The following is a 17,324-nucleotide window of genomic DNA, read 5'->3' as shown; positions in this document are numbered from 1 at the left end:
TAAAGGCAGGGAACAGATTGGATAAACACAGCCCTTTCCTGCTGACCCACCGCCACCACCCACCCCCTTCTCCAGTCTCTCTCACACACACAAACGCAAACCAACACACACAGTGTCCATTAACAAAGCAGCCGTGCGTAAAATAACCAGATTTTCTTTAGCTTCACTGCTTCTTTCTCTTTTCGCCTTGTTCTCTTGGCCCCCCTCATCGCCACCCCGTCAACCCCCACCTCCTCTTCTTTCTTCCTTCCTTCCGGCCCTCAAATCCCAGCCCCAAACACACGGCCATGCATCCCCTCACTTGAGCGTAATTACACACACAGCTAGCCAGCTCTTGCACGCTGTCCTCCATTTGGGAACAAAGGTATAAATTATAGTGGCTTAGATCCTGGTGGTAATGGGAGGTGGGTGGGTGCACACGTGTCCTGCAGATGAAGAGGGAGATCATTTGCTTTTTTAAAAAAAAAAAAAAAAAAAAAAATCCCCCCCACCCCGGAGGTGTTTAGTGAAGTTGCGCTTGCTAAGGCACTGGTGTAGTTTACTCTTTGGCTTGGTTTTATTTGTCTGTACCTGTCTGTGCCTCAGAGGAAACATGGTGTTGTTGACATGGCAGAGATTTCCTGTAGTAAAGCCTGGAGGCTACAGACAGTTTAGCTGCCAAACTGTCGACGGCACAGACAGAACTGTATTGAGCCACTGTTGGCTAATCTCCCTCCCTCACACCCCTCCTTCACCGCAGGCTGACGCTGCATGCACCAAGTGATTTGCAGTCATTTTGGTCAAGTGTAATAGATGTTAACAAATAAAAACCAGCAAGTGTCTATAATAGTGGAGAGGAAAAAGAGTAGAGGAAACCACTAAAATGAGGCCTGTGGATCGAGAAGGTGACAGCCCCATGCAAATCGTCAACATCTCGAGATTTCTCTGGAGTGTTTAAAATGACAACTTCAATAGGTGTTCAGAAATGTTTACAGAGCAGGAAAAAGGTGAGGTGTGCCTGCTGCCTGCGGGTTTTCATTCCAGCCCAGTTTACACCAGGTGACGTCACTCCCAAACATGCCTTCACACCGACGAGAAGAACATATCAGTTAGATCACCTGACGTGGGTGATTGTCTGCACTGAAAACTTGGAGACTTGTCACGCTGTGTTTTGTTAAATGGCCAACAGATATATGATATGTGTAAAATGCTCAATATACAGAAATTGTAAAAAATAAAGTGGGCATTTCTGATTGGGCCTGGCTGCCAGTCTTTTCTTAGAGTTCCTGTTTGGGGTTGTTGTTAAATGAAAGCCCATCTCTAATGCATTACAGTGAAAGGCTGTGTAATGCCTCCGGCAGCCAGAGAAGGCCATTCAGTTGCACTAACTTGGCAGTGATATTCTGCGGTTTCGGCTTGGCTGAATGGGTGGCCTCAATAATTGTGGTTTGACAGAGCTGCACAGTCAGTGTGAATTCCTGAGCCTGGCTGGTGATTGCATGTGTATTTTTCAAGTTGGCTGAAACTCATGCATGTATAGTTGGTTAAAACTATACGTACACGAGCCTTTCAGTTGTGTTTTCAGGTGAGGTGGAGCTGGTAATTACGTTATTTGCCTCACAGGCCCGTGCACTCCTCTGACAGTGCCCGAACCAAACCCTTTTCATATTGCTTCTAGCTGTGTGTAAACTGGAGAGTGTCTGCTGCTTCAAGGTCAGTGTCTTGATACAGTATCTTAGGTTTTATTTTGGGACACGGTTTGCTTGGAGTTGCAACACAAAGAAATGCAAAGGAAAGGCCCTTTCTCTCCCATCCTGACCCTGTCTTAGCTGCCTCCAGTGCTTTCTTTACACTGCACAGAAATTACTAATAAAACCCAGCATTTGTGTGCTGTAGATCATTTTTCACACAAGTTCTCATATTTGACAATGAATTGTTTTAATGACGACTGTTAGATTTGTTGATTTTGTAATTGTCCATTATAACTGTCAGTATGGTGAAATTAATCAAACATTAGCCAATATATATAAAATTATAAATATATTTGCAGATAAACATCAGTTAATCTTGTGATAGTGGTAATCAGCCAGGCACATATCGGCTGATAGCGCATTTTGTTGTGCTCTTTTACGTCTCCTTCAGCATTTTATGTCATTTTGTAGATTTGACATTTATCCAAACGCGGTCGAGTTTATCCAGTTTTGATGCTGTTACGCCAGCACATCCTCCAACTCTATATATGAGCAATTAGTGACAGACTGGAGCTAAAATAACATATTTAAGCTGCTCAAAATAGATTTCCCCACTAGTTTCACTTGCCACTTTCTGCTCAGTATGTTTTGTAATTATATTACTCTTGTAATATAATTGATTGATATTCTGGATTTTTGCAGTGTCTTGTGACATGAAAGTGGATCACTTTCTTGTCGTCTTTTTTCCCCATGAAATCTGTTACTGACATTTAATAACATGACAGCAACTAAAAAGGATGTTTACCTTGTTCATCACCATCAATGTTTTTGACTAATGTTTTTCTCTAATACTGAAGTTTTGTTTATCTGAGTCATCCGCCTTCAAACTGACCCCTGTTGTTAAAACCTACATTGACTGTCACCTCTGAAAATGCTGATAACCATCAGTGTGGTCGTGTGAAGCCACATTAAGTGAGCATGAGCTTTCGGCTGTGTTAGTACCTTTCTTTTTTTATGTCACTGGATGGCTGAGTAAATTTGTTGGATAGGAGGTCGAAGTGCCTACCATACTGCCGATAGCACACAGACTACTTATCAACAGCTTGCCCTGCATCATAAAAATGGGAGGTCTATGTTGTTGTATGTGAGCTGCTAAGGATACTTGCTGTTGAGGGTCAAGCATGAAGGCTCATCACATGCCAAGATACTGATTTGCATAGCTGGGAAGGGACAAAGTGTTTGCTGCTTCATGCTAAACATTGACTGGTATGTATTCAGTTGGCTCAGATGACAGCTTGCTTGTTTGTTTTTATGGGGTTTTTGTTGTTGTTGTTTTTTTAAACGGATACATCTGTGATGTTCAGTATGGATATATCTGAATTTCTACTTGGCTCCTCAGCATAAGTGTGGTACGGCAGGAGGAGCATAGGGGCCTAAAAGCCTCATCCTTTGATGAGATTTGGCATTTAAAGTGGCACACTGGTCGCTCACCTAATTCCCTGTGCAATGACAGCTGGGCCAAACTGTGCACGTGTTTTCATATATGTATGTCACTGTGTGATCTCTGCAAGAACTCAAGTTTGGGCTAAAACTGCAAAGAAAGTGGTACAGAAAGTTTAAATCAAGAGAACAAGGAGTTTGTCTTTTCCATGACTGAAGCAGGTTTCACAGAGGGATGAACAGATACGCTAGAGAGATGGAGGATGAAATAAAGAGCAAGATGAAGTGTATCCTGCTCCATCCACTCGTTGCAGACGAGTGTTATCTTGTGGGAGGCTAAGTTCTAAATGCCAGACAAGAAATGAGGAGGATGAGTGGAGCAAAGGAGCCTCGAGACACACACACACACGTGCAACTGCGCTGTTCTCTCACACACACATAGATGGCTCAAGTAAGTGCTTATATAGCTACATTTATTTAGTAATGTGGGATTCACTCATATGTAGAGTGTGTGTGACAGGAAATCAGTTACCCTCACAATAGTTTGCTGCAAAGGATGTGACATTACACTCAATTACTCTCACCTGAGACACAGACACAAGTAGAAACCTTTCCTTCCTGTAGTGACTGAAATGCACTGCGTTTCCGAGCTGCTGTATTCTTGGTAATCTAGTAGCTGAACACAATTTTTTTTTTTTTTCTTCTTCTAATGCAACACTTGATGTGCTGCTTTAAGAACACGCAGCACATTGGCCTTAGCTGCCATGCAATGTTTGAATGACTTATACAAAAGCAACTAGACATGGCATAATATCTTTTCCTTATTTTCTGTCATAGTGTTACATTGGTGGAGACTCATTTTAAACACGGCCAATTTTTCAAAGGAGTTTAATCTATGTACAATTAATCCTAGTGAGTCAGATGCTTATGATTCACACTGCTCTACTCAGAGGAGATATCCTACTTTGGTCTTCTCAGGCACACAGCCCTGCCCCTCTTAAACTTGCGGTTTAAGAGGGGCAGCCAATCAAATGTTGACTTGAAGTGTATGAAGCTGTAGAGGTTGCTTCCCAAATATGAAATGAATAAGGATCATTTTGACCTGTGTATCATGCATAGCTAACGGTTCAAGAACAAAAGTGGACACACAAATGTACGTTCACTCTCTGGTTATTGAGTTTGAAGTTTGAACCTGCTGAACTTCAGTGTGCACCAGCAGGCATGTCCATGTTTACTGTTTATAGTAATGCCCTACTGGAGCTAGCAAAATATAGCTGACCGAGTGAAAAGCTTTTATAGGTGTTTCTACTTCTTTATGGAAACACATCTCAACCAGGGATCTTAAAAAGGGGCAAAGGGCGTGTCTGAGTTTTGTGCAAAGTTAGCAAATTCTACAAGAAAAGTGCTGTCAGCTTGACACAAACAGTATCAGATCTCCTTTATAGACCAAGGTCAGTGAATTCCCCATTTATCATTGGTCCTGTCCAGTATATGATACTGATAACCTGTGTGCCCTAGCTGATGTGTATTTAGAATCAAGTTTCCAAGTTCTTATTTGTAATCCAGAGGCCCTGTCTCAACACATGCATGTCAAATTTATTTTCATTCCTGTTCCCTCTGACTAACACTCTGCTGTGTAAGTCACAACTGTACAGTTTTGCCATTAGGACAACGTGCAGATATTTGGAGACTCCATCCAGGTGTGGCAGAATAAGTTGCGTTACTGGCAGAAGAGTGAAATAATTAATTCAGATGAATTGTTATCCTTGTAAATTAAATTCACATGTTCAGAAGTCTAAATTACCAATTAGTGATTTTTAATTGATGATTAAACTAGTTTTCAGGAACACGGGGGAAAAAACACATTACATCAACACTGCATGAAAAGTCAACTGTGCTTGAGGCGAGCTTAAATGTGCTTATTTTATATATAGTTATAGAAATATATAGCTATAATTTCAGAAGAGGAGGAGACTCGGATTGTAAACAAACATGTTACTGTCTGTAAAGCCATTCAGGTGTTAGCAGCTCTCCTCCCTGCAATTCAGTCACTTAATACTAAAAACCAACTGACCAAGACTAACAGATTTCCTGCTTTACAGGACAGATATAGTATTTTTGTCACTGGCGACTGGCACTTTGTCAGAAATGGCTCCAGGTAAAGCAGTGAAAATGTTCTCAATATAAAGTTAAACTCTTGTTGACGAAACTACCACTAGTTTAAGTCTTGGATGCCTTTGCATTTTGCCGTAATAAGCTCTTTGTTCGTACAGGCAGCTGGTTTACGGCTCATAGGTATGGAGGAAAGGACTCTTAATGCTATTTACACAACAAGAGTGGATGCTCCCAGCTGGCATCTTGGAGTTTTGCAACAGAAAGGCTCAAGGCTTAAAGGAGAGCTTTTTCACTGTAGCGCTGTGTCATGCTAATGTCATGTTACTTAGTGAATGGCTTTAGTTTATAAGGGTATTGTCACCCAAAAAGCAGACATTAAAGAGTATGCAAAGAGACTTTGAGGAATCACATCTGGTTACAAATAACTTGTGCTTGTTAGTCTCAAACGTTAACTTTTAGATTCTTGAAACTTTTCAAACAAAAAAAGTCTTGGATTAGTTTAAAAGTATCACTTTGACTTCTGTGTTTTAACTGAGTAGAACGTGGTAGTTTTTACAGCATTCAGAGTTTCTGGCAATAGCAGATGGTGGGAGCAGTGAAAGGATGTTGGACCAATCAGTTCTAACAGTTTTATCCTCTTGAGTAAAGCTGAAGAGAAAACATCTGCCTGGTGACAGGAAGCAGCAGGCTTTATGTGAAGTGTGGTCATATTTTTGACAAAACAGTAGCAGAAGTGCTGCTTCTCTGCCATGCAGACTGCACCAAATGTAGGCCCAGCTCTGTGATAGGCACGTGAGCCAGTCCAGGATGCACCCCATGCTGTGATAGACCTCAGCAGGCTGTATGCTCAGACCTAGTTAGCCCGCAGTGAGAGGTGCTTCACTAAATCTGACGATTTGGAATGTCAGTTGCCTACTTTGATTATTTGTGTGGGCACGAGGAGTTTTACAGTGCCAAATATTTATTAAGAAGGAAAACTTGCTAATGCTTGTGTGCTACTTTACGTGAGTGGAAATAATGACACGTTTTATCCCCGATACCTGCCGAGCTCTATAATGAACCAATATGTGGGAGGGAGGAGTGGAGGAGGATAGAAATGGGGCGAAGGAGTTTGGGGGGGTGGGGAACTCTGTAGCGGCTGGCTGTTGGTTTTTGCAGCGCATAGAAGCAACAAGCAAACCTCCCCCAGTCCTCTCTATCTCCACTACACACACACACACACACTTCAAGCATGCTCAGATCCACCTACCTCCATCCTCTCACTCACACTCACTCGCTTGTTACATTGGCCTCTAAGCTTCTCAGATTCCTAATTTTATCACACAAATAATGCTGAGTTCTTAGCAATAAGTTTCCCATACGCATTTTAATCTAGTTTTTTATACAGAGGGAAAGGGAAGCCCACAGGTAGCAGGTGGCTAATTCCCGTACCTTCAAACATCTGCCAGGACTGACTGGTTAGTTAGCCAGCTGAATGAGTTGCTGACTGAAAAGCTAACCACTGACTGACTGGTGTATGGGCAGGCTCTGTGGCCTGTTGGCTTGCTGTTTTCTGGCTGGCTGGATGGCAGCTGCTGCTGTTCAAACAGAGCTGCATCTGCTGGGTCCTTTGTTCTAACACACACACACACACACACACACACACACACACACACACACACACACACACACACACACTCACTCAATGACTCCAAGTGTGTGTTGGAAAAGAAAGAAGTTCTTTGTTTAGTAAAAATGGAGGTGGGGGATGGTCTCTTGGGGGTGGGGTGATATAGAAAAGTTTGATTCAGTGGTTGCCTTTTAAAAAAAAATAATTTTTAACATCTTCGTGTTTTACCTCACCGGATAAACAAATCTTTACGAGTGAGGCCATCATACCATAGTTAATAAAGATGGCAGTTCAGTTCTGCATGCAGAAGAAAAGCATTTTCTAAGAATGGAAAAAGAATCAAAATAAATTGTGTTCTTGGCTTTTACTCCTGAATTCAAAAAGCTACCTTTGTAGAAAATGTCCCTACAAGAAATGTCTAACTTTATACGATACCAACCACGGAGGAGAAAAAATGGTTTTCATGCTCATCTGATTACCCGTTGCTGATCAATACATCTTAGATGCTAGCTTAAACTAAACTGTGTTGTCTCTTTGTACAGGTGATCAGCACCATCAGTACTCAGGTTTATGATATGATTATGTTGTTGCAAAAGTTACTGTAGTCTCAGGGGGTTGGGAAGCGTATCTGTAACCGGAAGGTCGCCGGTTCGATCCCTGGGCTCTCTGTCCTGGTCGTTGTGTCCTTGGGCAAGACACTTCACCCTACCGCCTACTGGTGTAGGCGATATGGCAGCCTCGCTTCTGTCAGTCTGCCCCAGGGCAGCTGTGGCTACAACCGTAGCTTGCCTCCACCAGTGTGTGAATGCGAGAGTGAATGAATAGTGGCATTGTAAAGCGCTTTGGGTGCCTTGAAAAAGCGCTATATAAATCCTTTTTTTTTTTTTAATATAAATCCAATCCATTATTATTATTATTATTATTATTATTATTATTATTATTATTATTATTATTAGTGTAACTAGCCTCTAAATCAGTTGCTTTTCCAGTGAGTCTCCACGTCCGTGTGTTGGACTGCAGCTGATGGCTGTACTCCTTGCTCTGCTCTCCACCCTCTGTGAGCTTGGTGTAGCTGAAAATGAACCAGCTCTCCACCTGTTGTAGGTTCTGCTTAGAGCTGCCCTGGAGCAGAGCAGAACAAGGGTTCGTTGACCAGCTGCAGCCTAATATAGTCTAGTTGGAGCAAACCAGATAAGATGCTCTCTAGGTGAGCTGCTGAAGGATGCTGGGGACTCTCACAGCTTTTTAGCAGTGACTAATCATTGGAAATAAGAGTGAGGAGGACTGAGTAATTGTGGATGAAGTCATTCGCTCATATTCATCAAAAAATGATAAAACAACTTGCTGAATATAAAGTTAATATGAGAAACTGGTATATTATATTGTTACTGGCATATGGAGTCCTATACCTGTTAATAGTATCACACTACATGAGTAGATTAAGTTAGGTGGCTGTGGATTTACTATGTAAACACTTTATTAATACAGAACTATTGAAGACTAGTTCTGTATCAATTAACAAAGGCAGCATGTGACAGTTCATCGGGGGACTGTTAAAGTAAATTATTTTCATAGTGAAGCATCCAGGAGCTCTTTGCCCTTCTCTGAATACCTGCATTAATTCCACTGTTTCTTTTTCTCTTCCTGTCTCACCAGAAACCTTCATGAGGACCATGGTGGAAAGCTTCAAATTAGCAGCTATCTGATTAGCTTCTCACCGCACAACAAATCTCCCTCCATCCAGTCCCCGCCATCTGTGGGGCCTCCATCCAGTCATGGCGGACCCTGGGATGTTGAGCTTATTCGGGGACGACCCAGGGCTGTTCTCAGATGGGTTAGATGGTTTAGGAGACTGCTTTCCTCAGCAGTCGGTCCCAGGCCAGTCTGCTCCTCTTGCCCAGCAGACAAATTCCGCTCTGAACCATGAACACCAGGGAAGCAGGGGATACCATCAGGGGATGATGCATGGGAGTGGGCCTACCCCAGCACAGCCTAAATTGGGGCAAATGTACGACCATGGCCCGTATACAGGCTATGATCAAGCCGGCACCCCTGGAGGACGAATGATGGCTCAGAATGGCCCCAGCCAGGGTCCCCCAAATGTGAACACGGCTATGAATGGCATGACCTCCCACTACCACAGTAACCCAGCTAACGCTAGCAACCCCCACCATGGGTACCAGGGTGATACTGGAGGAGGAGGAGGAGGTGGGGGAGTTTGGGGCCAGCAGCAGCAGCAGACCAGACCAGCTTATCCACAGGCTCCAGCACAACCAGGGGCTACTCCCAACCAGATGGGAAGCTACCAAATGTCTCAAGGCAATTATGGTGGGATTCAAGGTCCACCCACATCTAATGCAGCCCGCATGAATCAACACTACCCTCCACAGAGCATGGCACCCCCTCCTGCTCAGGACACATCTCACTACTTGGGACATGTTGGAATCGGGGGTAACCAGATGAGACACCCTCAGCCTCAGGCACAATCCCAAGGCTATCCCAATATGGGACACACATCCCGATATCCACACTCCCCATCCAGACAGCCGCCGCACCCCCACCACCAACAAGGCATGGGAGGGTTTGGGGGTACTCAGTACTCTGGCTATCAGCCCCAGTATGGTGCCATAGGACCTGGGATGGGCCAGGCTCCTAATACTAATGTCAGTGCTAATGCCAGCCAGCCCATGGGATCAGGGCAGCTTGGCCAGAGGTTTAACCAGGGAACAGGCCCGGCAGCAGGGCAGCAGGGACAACGATACCCCCCTGGACCACCACACCAAGCCCATCAGACTCATTCTGCCCCGATGCAGCAGCAGGCAGGGCAGCAGAGCCAGCCTATGCACCCCCTAAACCACTCGCAAAATATGTCCCAACCCCAAAACCAAGCCCAGTCCCATCTTGCCCCCCCAGCTCAGGGAACCTACTCCTCTCCTTCATCCATGTCCCCAATGCGGGTTTTGGGAGCCCCGACCCCTCCTCCCGCCCAACAGGGCAGACCTCCTAGCACAGGGCTAGCTGGGCCCCCAGAGGTTGCAGGATACACAGCAATGCATTCTCCACCCAGTGCTATGGCCCATCCACAGAGGACTCCACAAACCCCGCTGCCTGCCCCACACCCCCAACACCAGCAACCCCATAGCATGGCCCCCAGTGCGGGGCAGATGTATCCTGGTATGGGGCCACAGCGTGGTGCACAAATGGGACCAAACAGGCCTCAGCTCCAGCAGCAGCAGGGTAAGCAGTGTTCTGTTCACGGGCTTCACTTTGATCCTTTATTGGCGATCAAGATCAGTTTCTTCAATTTACAAAAGGACAGAACTAGAAACTAAAGCCATCTCCATCATGGTTGTATTGGCTAAATACTGAGTAAAGCTTAAACAGGCACATGATTTGATGCCATGATACTTGAAATGTGACTTTTGTTTAAGAGAAATGATCAAAATATGGAAAAGTAAGAGTATGTCCACATCTGTTTGGGGGGGGGGGGCATCAAAGTGTTCAGATGAATTTCATTATCAAACACAGGGTAAAAAGGAATACTGCCTTGATTCCATCTAAATAGTTGACAAGGGTGACACGACGATAATGATTCTTTTTTTTGTTTGTTTGTTTTTTCCTTTTTTGTCCTGTCGCTTTATCCAGGGCACGAAGCCCCCGCAAGCCAGGGCGGAGACCAGCGTTTACTCCAGACCCAGCAGCAGGCCTCTCGAAGTGGGCAGCATATGCAGCCGGCACCCATGAGTTTTCAGGGACCGCCTGTTGGTCAACATGGAATCCCGGCTCCAAACCAGGGCCTTGGGCCACCCACTCAGAGCCCTCAGACGCAGCACACACACCTGCCCTCACACCCTCATCACTTGCAGAGCACGCCCCCTCCCCCCAACCAGGCCTCCCACCCGTGGGCACCTCCACCTTCTGCCTCCCACCCACTCTCCTCACCCCCTCTTACCCCACAGAAAGTGCCTCACATACAGGTGAGTCTCCGTCAAACAGACACTTTGATGTGGTAGCAAGGCTGAGTATGTGTGAGTGAGATCAAGACTATGTGCATTTGTTTTCATGTGTGGGTGTATTTTATGTGAATGTTTATTTTTCATGTGGGTGGGGGAATGTGTGTATTTGGAGTGTAAGGGAAGTGTGTATGTGTGTGCAGGAGTGTGTGTGTGTCTGTATATGACATTTGAGAACACAGCGGTGCATTGGGCACTGGCTCACTGGGGTTTTGTGTATGTTTGTTCATGGTTTTTTTTTTTTTTTTTTCCTTTTGTGTGTTCTGCTGCGGGCCTTGTGCACGGTGGTTGTGTTTCCGTGTGTGTGGTGGGGGGAGGGGGTATGGATTTTTGCAGCCGCTTATTTCCTGTGAGCTGCATATCCTGCGACACGCGTGCACACGCGTGCACACGCATGCACAGAGGCGCCACTAGCATAATTTCTCCTCCCCCTTGCTTCCACTATCCCCCTCCTCTGTAGAGGAAACCTCCCTTCCTGTCTCTCTCCTCCCAGTCTCCTCTCTTTCCGCTCTCCCTGTCTGTCTTACTATTTGTCCTCTCCTTTTCAGGGGTGCCATCATTAAGTTAATGTTGTGTAGCCGGATGTGCAGAGAGACAGTTTGGACAACAGGGAGACCGTGAGGATGGGGTGTGATTAAGTGATTTGGAGTGAGAGAAAAAAAACATTAAGAGGAAAGAAGTGAAAAACCGAAAGAAAATCTCAAGTGAAGGGAGGACAGGAATGGTGGGAAGACATTCTCAGTGGCGACCAGCACGTTTGTGGGTTTGAGTGCCGCCTGCCACCATTGCCGCCTGCGTCACGTGTCCTCGCCTTCCATTAGCTTGTTTTGTTGCTCAAAGCCCCCTTTCTCCACTGACCCATTCACACACAATAGCAGCCCTATGGACATACACACCCAAAGATCCAGTCCCCATTTTCTCTTCCACCCCCACGCCTCCCCACCTCCCCACTTCCAAGCCTACATCGCTGTGTTCAGTGGTTGACATTTCAGCCGTCACACTTAATTTATCCAGCACTCCTGACCTACATGCCAGGTTGACTGGTGAGCCTTGCTCCTCACTGGGGCATGCACTGCATGTGCCGTTCTGCCATTCTGGCTCTAGCTGCAGGCCCAGCAGCCCCCGTCATTACACACACACCAACGGTGCTCTGGAACGGAATAGTGAATGTGCCTTGAGAAATAGGATAGCCTAACTAGAGGAGTTAGAGTAGCGTGTGCATGTGGCCCGGGAAGCAAGGTTTCTGTGCGCCTCATGATGCACTTGTTAGAAAGAGCCCCACACACAGACACACACACCAAGCTGGTCAGTCAGTCATGATGACTGCATGTCTGGTACTCTAAGCTCCATCTGTTCACTAAGCATGGTTATTACACATGCACGCACACATGCACGCGTGCCTTCGTCAGCAGCTCAAGGTCAAAGCTCTGGCAGAGTGCTGGGGTGTGACCTTTATTCTACATCTCACGCACACTATGTTGTGTGCAGCACTCTAGTTGACATATAACGCGCCTGTCTTACCCCTCCCCCTGCTCTGCTATACATCTAGCTTACTGGGGTTCTGCAGCTTTGAGGAAATGCTGCTTTGATATGAAGACGCCGGGTGCTCGTTTTTTCGAAGTTCGGCGAATGAAAATATTCTGCAGCTGACTGCTTACTCAACACACGAGCACAGTTCATTTTTCATTGATTTTTCTCTTGGTAAAGTTGAAATTTATCCCATCTGAACTGTCTGTCTATAATAATAGATGGATGCTGGGATGGACACTTGTCTTCTGGATTCACTGGACACACAAAGTCAAACTAAGTGAAAATGATCAATGGAGATTGACAGCAGATAGTATGACTTTGTACTTGTTACATACAGTGGGGCAAAAAAGTATTTAGTCAGCCACCGATTGTGCAAGTTCCCCCACTTAAAATGATGACAGAGGTCAGTAATTTGCACTAGAGGTACACTTCAACTGTGAGAGACAGAATGTGAAAAAAAAATCCATGAATCCACATGGTAGGATTTGTAAAGAATTTATTCGTAAATCAGGGTGGAAAATAAGTATTTGGTCAATAACAAAAATACAACTCAATACTTTGTAACATAACCTTTGTTGGCAATAACAGAGGTCAAACGTTTACTATAGGTCTTTACCAGGTTTGCACACACAGTAGCTGGTATTTTGGCCCATTCCTCCATGCAGATCTTCTCGAGAGCAGTGATGTTTTGGGGCTGTCGCCGAGAAACACGGACTTTCAACTCCCGCCACAGATTTTCTATGGGGTTGAGGTCTGGAGACTGGCTAGGCCACTCCAGGACTTTCAAATGCTTCTTACGGAGCCACTCCTTTGTTGCCCGGGCGGTGTGTTTTGGATCATTGTCATGTTGGAAGACCCAGCCTCGTTTCATCTTCAAAGTTCTCACTGATGGAAGGAGGTTTTGGCTCAAAATCTCACGATACATGGCCCCATTCATTCTGTCCTTAACACGGATCAGTCGTCCTGTCCCCTTGGCAGAAAAACAGCCCCATAGCATGATGTTTCCACCCCCATGCTTCACAGTAGGTATGGTGTTCTTGGGATGCAACTCAGTATTCTTCTTCCTCCAAACACGACGAGTTGAGTTTATACCAAAAGGTTCTACTTTGGTTTCATCTGACCACATGACATTCTCCCAATCCTCTGCTGTATCATCCATGTGCTCTCTGGCAAACTTCAGACGGGCCTGGACATGCACTGGCTTCAGCAGCGGAACACGTCTGGCACTGCGGGATTTGATTCCCTGCCGTTGTTGTGTGTTACTGATGGTGACCTTTGTTACTTTGGTCCCAGCTCTCTGCAGGTCATTCACCAGGTCCCCCCGTGTGGTTCTGGGATCTTTGCTCACCGTTCTCATGATCATTTTGACCCCACGGGATGAGATCTTGCGTGGAGCCCCAGATCGAGGGAGATTATCAGTGGTCTTGTATGTCTTCCATTTTCTGATGATTGCTCCCACAGTTGATTTTTTCACACCAAGCTGCTTGCCTATTGTAGATTCACTCTTCCCAGTCTGGTGCAGGTCTACAATACTTTTCCTGGTGTCCTTCGAAAGCTCTTTGGTCTTGGCCATGGCGGAGTTTGGAGTCTGACTGTGTGAGGCTGTGGACAGGTGTCTTTTATACAGATGATGAGTTCAAACAGGTGCCATTCATACAGGTAACGAGTGGGGGACAGAAAAGCTTCTTACAGAAGACGTTACAGGTCTGTGAGAGCCAGAGATTTTCCTTGTTTGAGGTGACCAAATACTTATTTTCCACCCTAATTTACGAATAAATTCTTTACAAATCCTACCATGTGAATTCATGGATTTTTTTTTCACATTCTGTCTCTCACAGTTGAAGTGTACCTCTGGTGCAAATTACTGACCTCTGTCATCATTTTAAGTGGGGGAACTTGCACAATCGGTGGCTGACTAAATACTTTTTTGCCCCACTGTATATATATGTCTATACAAGTTATAGGCATATATACTTTATAACAACATAGACATGTTAGAGGTTAAGGAAAAAAGTGTTTTGTTCTAGTACCTCTTCGGGCAGTACAGTTGTTCCTGATATCTCCTCATTGGTGCTTTGATTATGTTGTTGGATAGCACTGCCTTACATGACAGTCCAAAGTCTCCTAAAGCTGTTTATCTGTGTTATACTGGTGACTGAGAAGGCCACAGTATATGATTCACATCCTTTTTATACTCATAAAACCAGTGAGTCAGTGAGCCCTTGTGCTATAGGTGGGAACCGGTTCCATCAGGATAGAAATTTGTTTGTATTGAATCTTCTCTCTAAAAAGAACATGTTCCCCATCTTACACATAAAGTGTCAACAAAAGCAAGCAAAGTTTATGTTATTAGAATAATATAACAAAGTGGTGTGCAGTATTTATCCCCTCAGCATATGGCTCACTTGACCTTTGCTTAAGTTGTCAAACTCAGGACTATGTTTTAAGTGTAAGCATCCAGGTTTTCTTGCATTATATTTTAAACTGAAATTTCCAGATCACCAGTGTTCATATCTGTGAAAGAAATGCACCATTTTTCTTTTTTAAGGAATTTCTGGTGTTAAAAATTCCTTAAAACTCCTAAAACCCAAACTCTTCCACGGCATGCATTTTTAATTTCTTTGATATTTGGGCTGATTGGGACCTGATGAATGTAAAAACAAATAATTACTAATTTATTTTTTTTTATTTTTATTTTTTACCTAATTTTTGTTTCTGAGAAAAATGAGAGCCACTTATGAGGATAGTCGTTTAAAATTTCGATAGAACAGTAGCAGTATAATGTCCTCGTAAGTGGATATCAGGCCCTTGTAGAGCAAAATTGAGTATTTTGGTCTAAATAACCCAAAATGTGATATCCACATATGTGGACGCCAGGTCCTAGGAGGTTAAGAAGCATGTGTCCTTTTAGAGGCATTGACACCATCTTAGCCACAGTCACCTTGTCCCAAAAGGTGACAATTCAGGCTGAGAGTTGCTAACATTTGCAAATTTTTACATTATAGTCTAGTGCAGGGGTGGGCAATCTCAGTCCACGAGGGCCGGTGTCCCTGCAGGTTTTAGATCTCACCTTGGGGTCAACACACCTGAATCACATGATTAGTTCGTTACCAGGCCTCTGGAGAACTTCAGGACATGTTGAGGAGCTAATTTAGCCATTTAAATCGGCTGTGTTGGTTCGAGGACACATCTAAAACCTGCAGGGACACCAGTCCTCGTGGACTGAGATTGCCCACCCCTGGTCTAGTGACTGCCATTGATCTAACCAATTAGATATGATTAGGGCTGGGCTATATGGCCTAAAATCCATATTGTGGTATAATTTGAAACATGCTCCGGTGCGCCTTATGTATGAATTCTGGTTGTGCTTACTGACCTTGAACCGATTTTATGTGGTGCACGGCGCTCAAAAATCTGTCAAAATGTTTTAGTATGACTTTGGTAAGCTACGAAGCCGCACCGCTTGATGGATTGTTGGAGCATTACGGCTACTGTAGTCAGGAGCCTCGCGGAGTAATCTGGGTGCAAAACTCCGTCTGCTTCAGGTCCTAAAGTGAAACGATCACTGTGGCATCACTGAGAGTTAAAAACTGCCTAAATTCGTTCATCTTTAATAAAATGATCAGTGTTGCTGCTTTACCAGGTTTAACAATTAAGTTTAACATCCAGACATCCATGAAAACAGAATTTATTAAATTTAACCGAGTTAATAGTTAGCAGGAAGTTAGCTGGCTAGTTTCCACCTGAACATGACATACCATGTTCTGACCAGTGTTGGTCAAGTTACTTGAAAAAAGTAATCAGTAACTAATTACTGATTACTTTCCCAAAAAAGTAAGCCCGTTACTTTACTGATTACTTATTTTCAAAAGTAATTAATTACTTAGTTACTTTTAAAAACACGATTTACAACCTGAATAGGTGATAAAGCGATAGATCTTTCAACCCAATTCTACTTTTTCTGCATAATCCATCATACAAAATGTAATCAAATGGAAAAGTCTCTCTTTTTTTTTTTTTAAACTTGTTTTATCAGTTTTAATCTTTTAACTTTATGCGTCAAGCAAAAATTTAATTATATGCAGCATTCTCTGACTTGAAGAAATTAGTTTAACATTTAAACCTATTTTCTGCACGTTCCAGCACATAAAATAAAATATTTTTTGTGTTTACACTCAGTCTTTCAAATAGATGCAAGTAAAACACAGCAGAAAGTAAATAAAATCAAAGACTAGCAGTCCTGTTGCTCTATTTTCACCTGTAAAGCAGGAGTGGGGTAGGTGGAGGTGTGCTCTAGTGCAGGTGTGGCGCAGCGGTCAGTGGAAGAATCCGCGAGTTTCTCTGTGAATTTCCCATTACGTCGTTGCGCACTCGGAGCTTGTTTAGGGTTTTTTTTGGGGGGGGGGGGGGTTTCGGAGTAAAAATAAGTTTTCTTCCCACACACAACGGACACTAATGTTTTTGTCACTTTTTATGGAATCAAACTCAAAGTAAGGTCAGTACTTCCATGCTTTAAACGCTGCATGCTCATATATGATCCATTGTTGATCTGCACACAGCTGTTGTCACGAACGTCGCACTCGCTTACGTCACTGTCGTGAGACATTCTCGCAAAAAAATCACTGTTTCAGTAACGCAGCGTTCCTACGGGAAAGTAACGGTAATCTAATTACCATTTTTGCAATAGTAATCCCTTACTTTACTCGTTACTTGAAAAAAGTAATCAGATTACAGTAACGCGTTACTGCCCATCTCTGGTTCTGACTGAGAGATTTCTGAAAAATTCAAACGTACAGCTCTGCTATCACTTCCAACATGAATGAAGACCGAAAATAAAGAGCAGTGACTTTTGTAGGGTTACTGAAGTTGGACTAGCTGGTATATAATGATGTGCTACGTAATCGCTAGCGACACAGCTATGTTAGCATAAGCTGAAGGATGAACGCT

At 44.1% G+C, this 17,324-nt stretch overlaps 1 protein-coding gene across 2 annotated transcripts in view; it reads left to right on the top strand.

Annotated features, from left to right (window-relative positions):
* chd7 (chromodomain helicase DNA binding protein 7) overlaps positions 1 to 17,324 on the top strand; it is a 75,257-nt gene that overhangs the window by 9,222 nt on the left and 48,711 nt on the right. For both annotated transcript variants that reach the window (XM_004573985.4, XM_004573986.4), the window contains exons 2-3: positions 8,491 to 10,071; positions 10,480 to 10,811. In XM_004573985.4, the coding sequence (XP_004574042.3) occupies positions 8,610 to 10,071; positions 10,480 to 10,811 (1,794 nt within the window). In that variant the 5' untranslated portion in view covers positions 8,491 to 8,609. The remainder of the gene's footprint in view (positions 1 to 8,490; positions 10,072 to 10,479; positions 10,812 to 17,324) is intronic.

Source organism: Maylandia zebra, linkage group LG18, assembly GCF_041146795.1.
Source record: "Maylandia zebra isolate NMK-2024a linkage group LG18, Mzebra_GT3a, whole genome shotgun sequence".
Classification (NCBI taxonomy): Eukaryota; Metazoa; Chordata; class Actinopteri; order Cichliformes; family Cichlidae; genus Maylandia; species Maylandia zebra.
The sequence above is the reverse complement of the archived record's forward strand: the minus strand, read 5'-3'. Positions and strand labels throughout refer to the sequence as shown.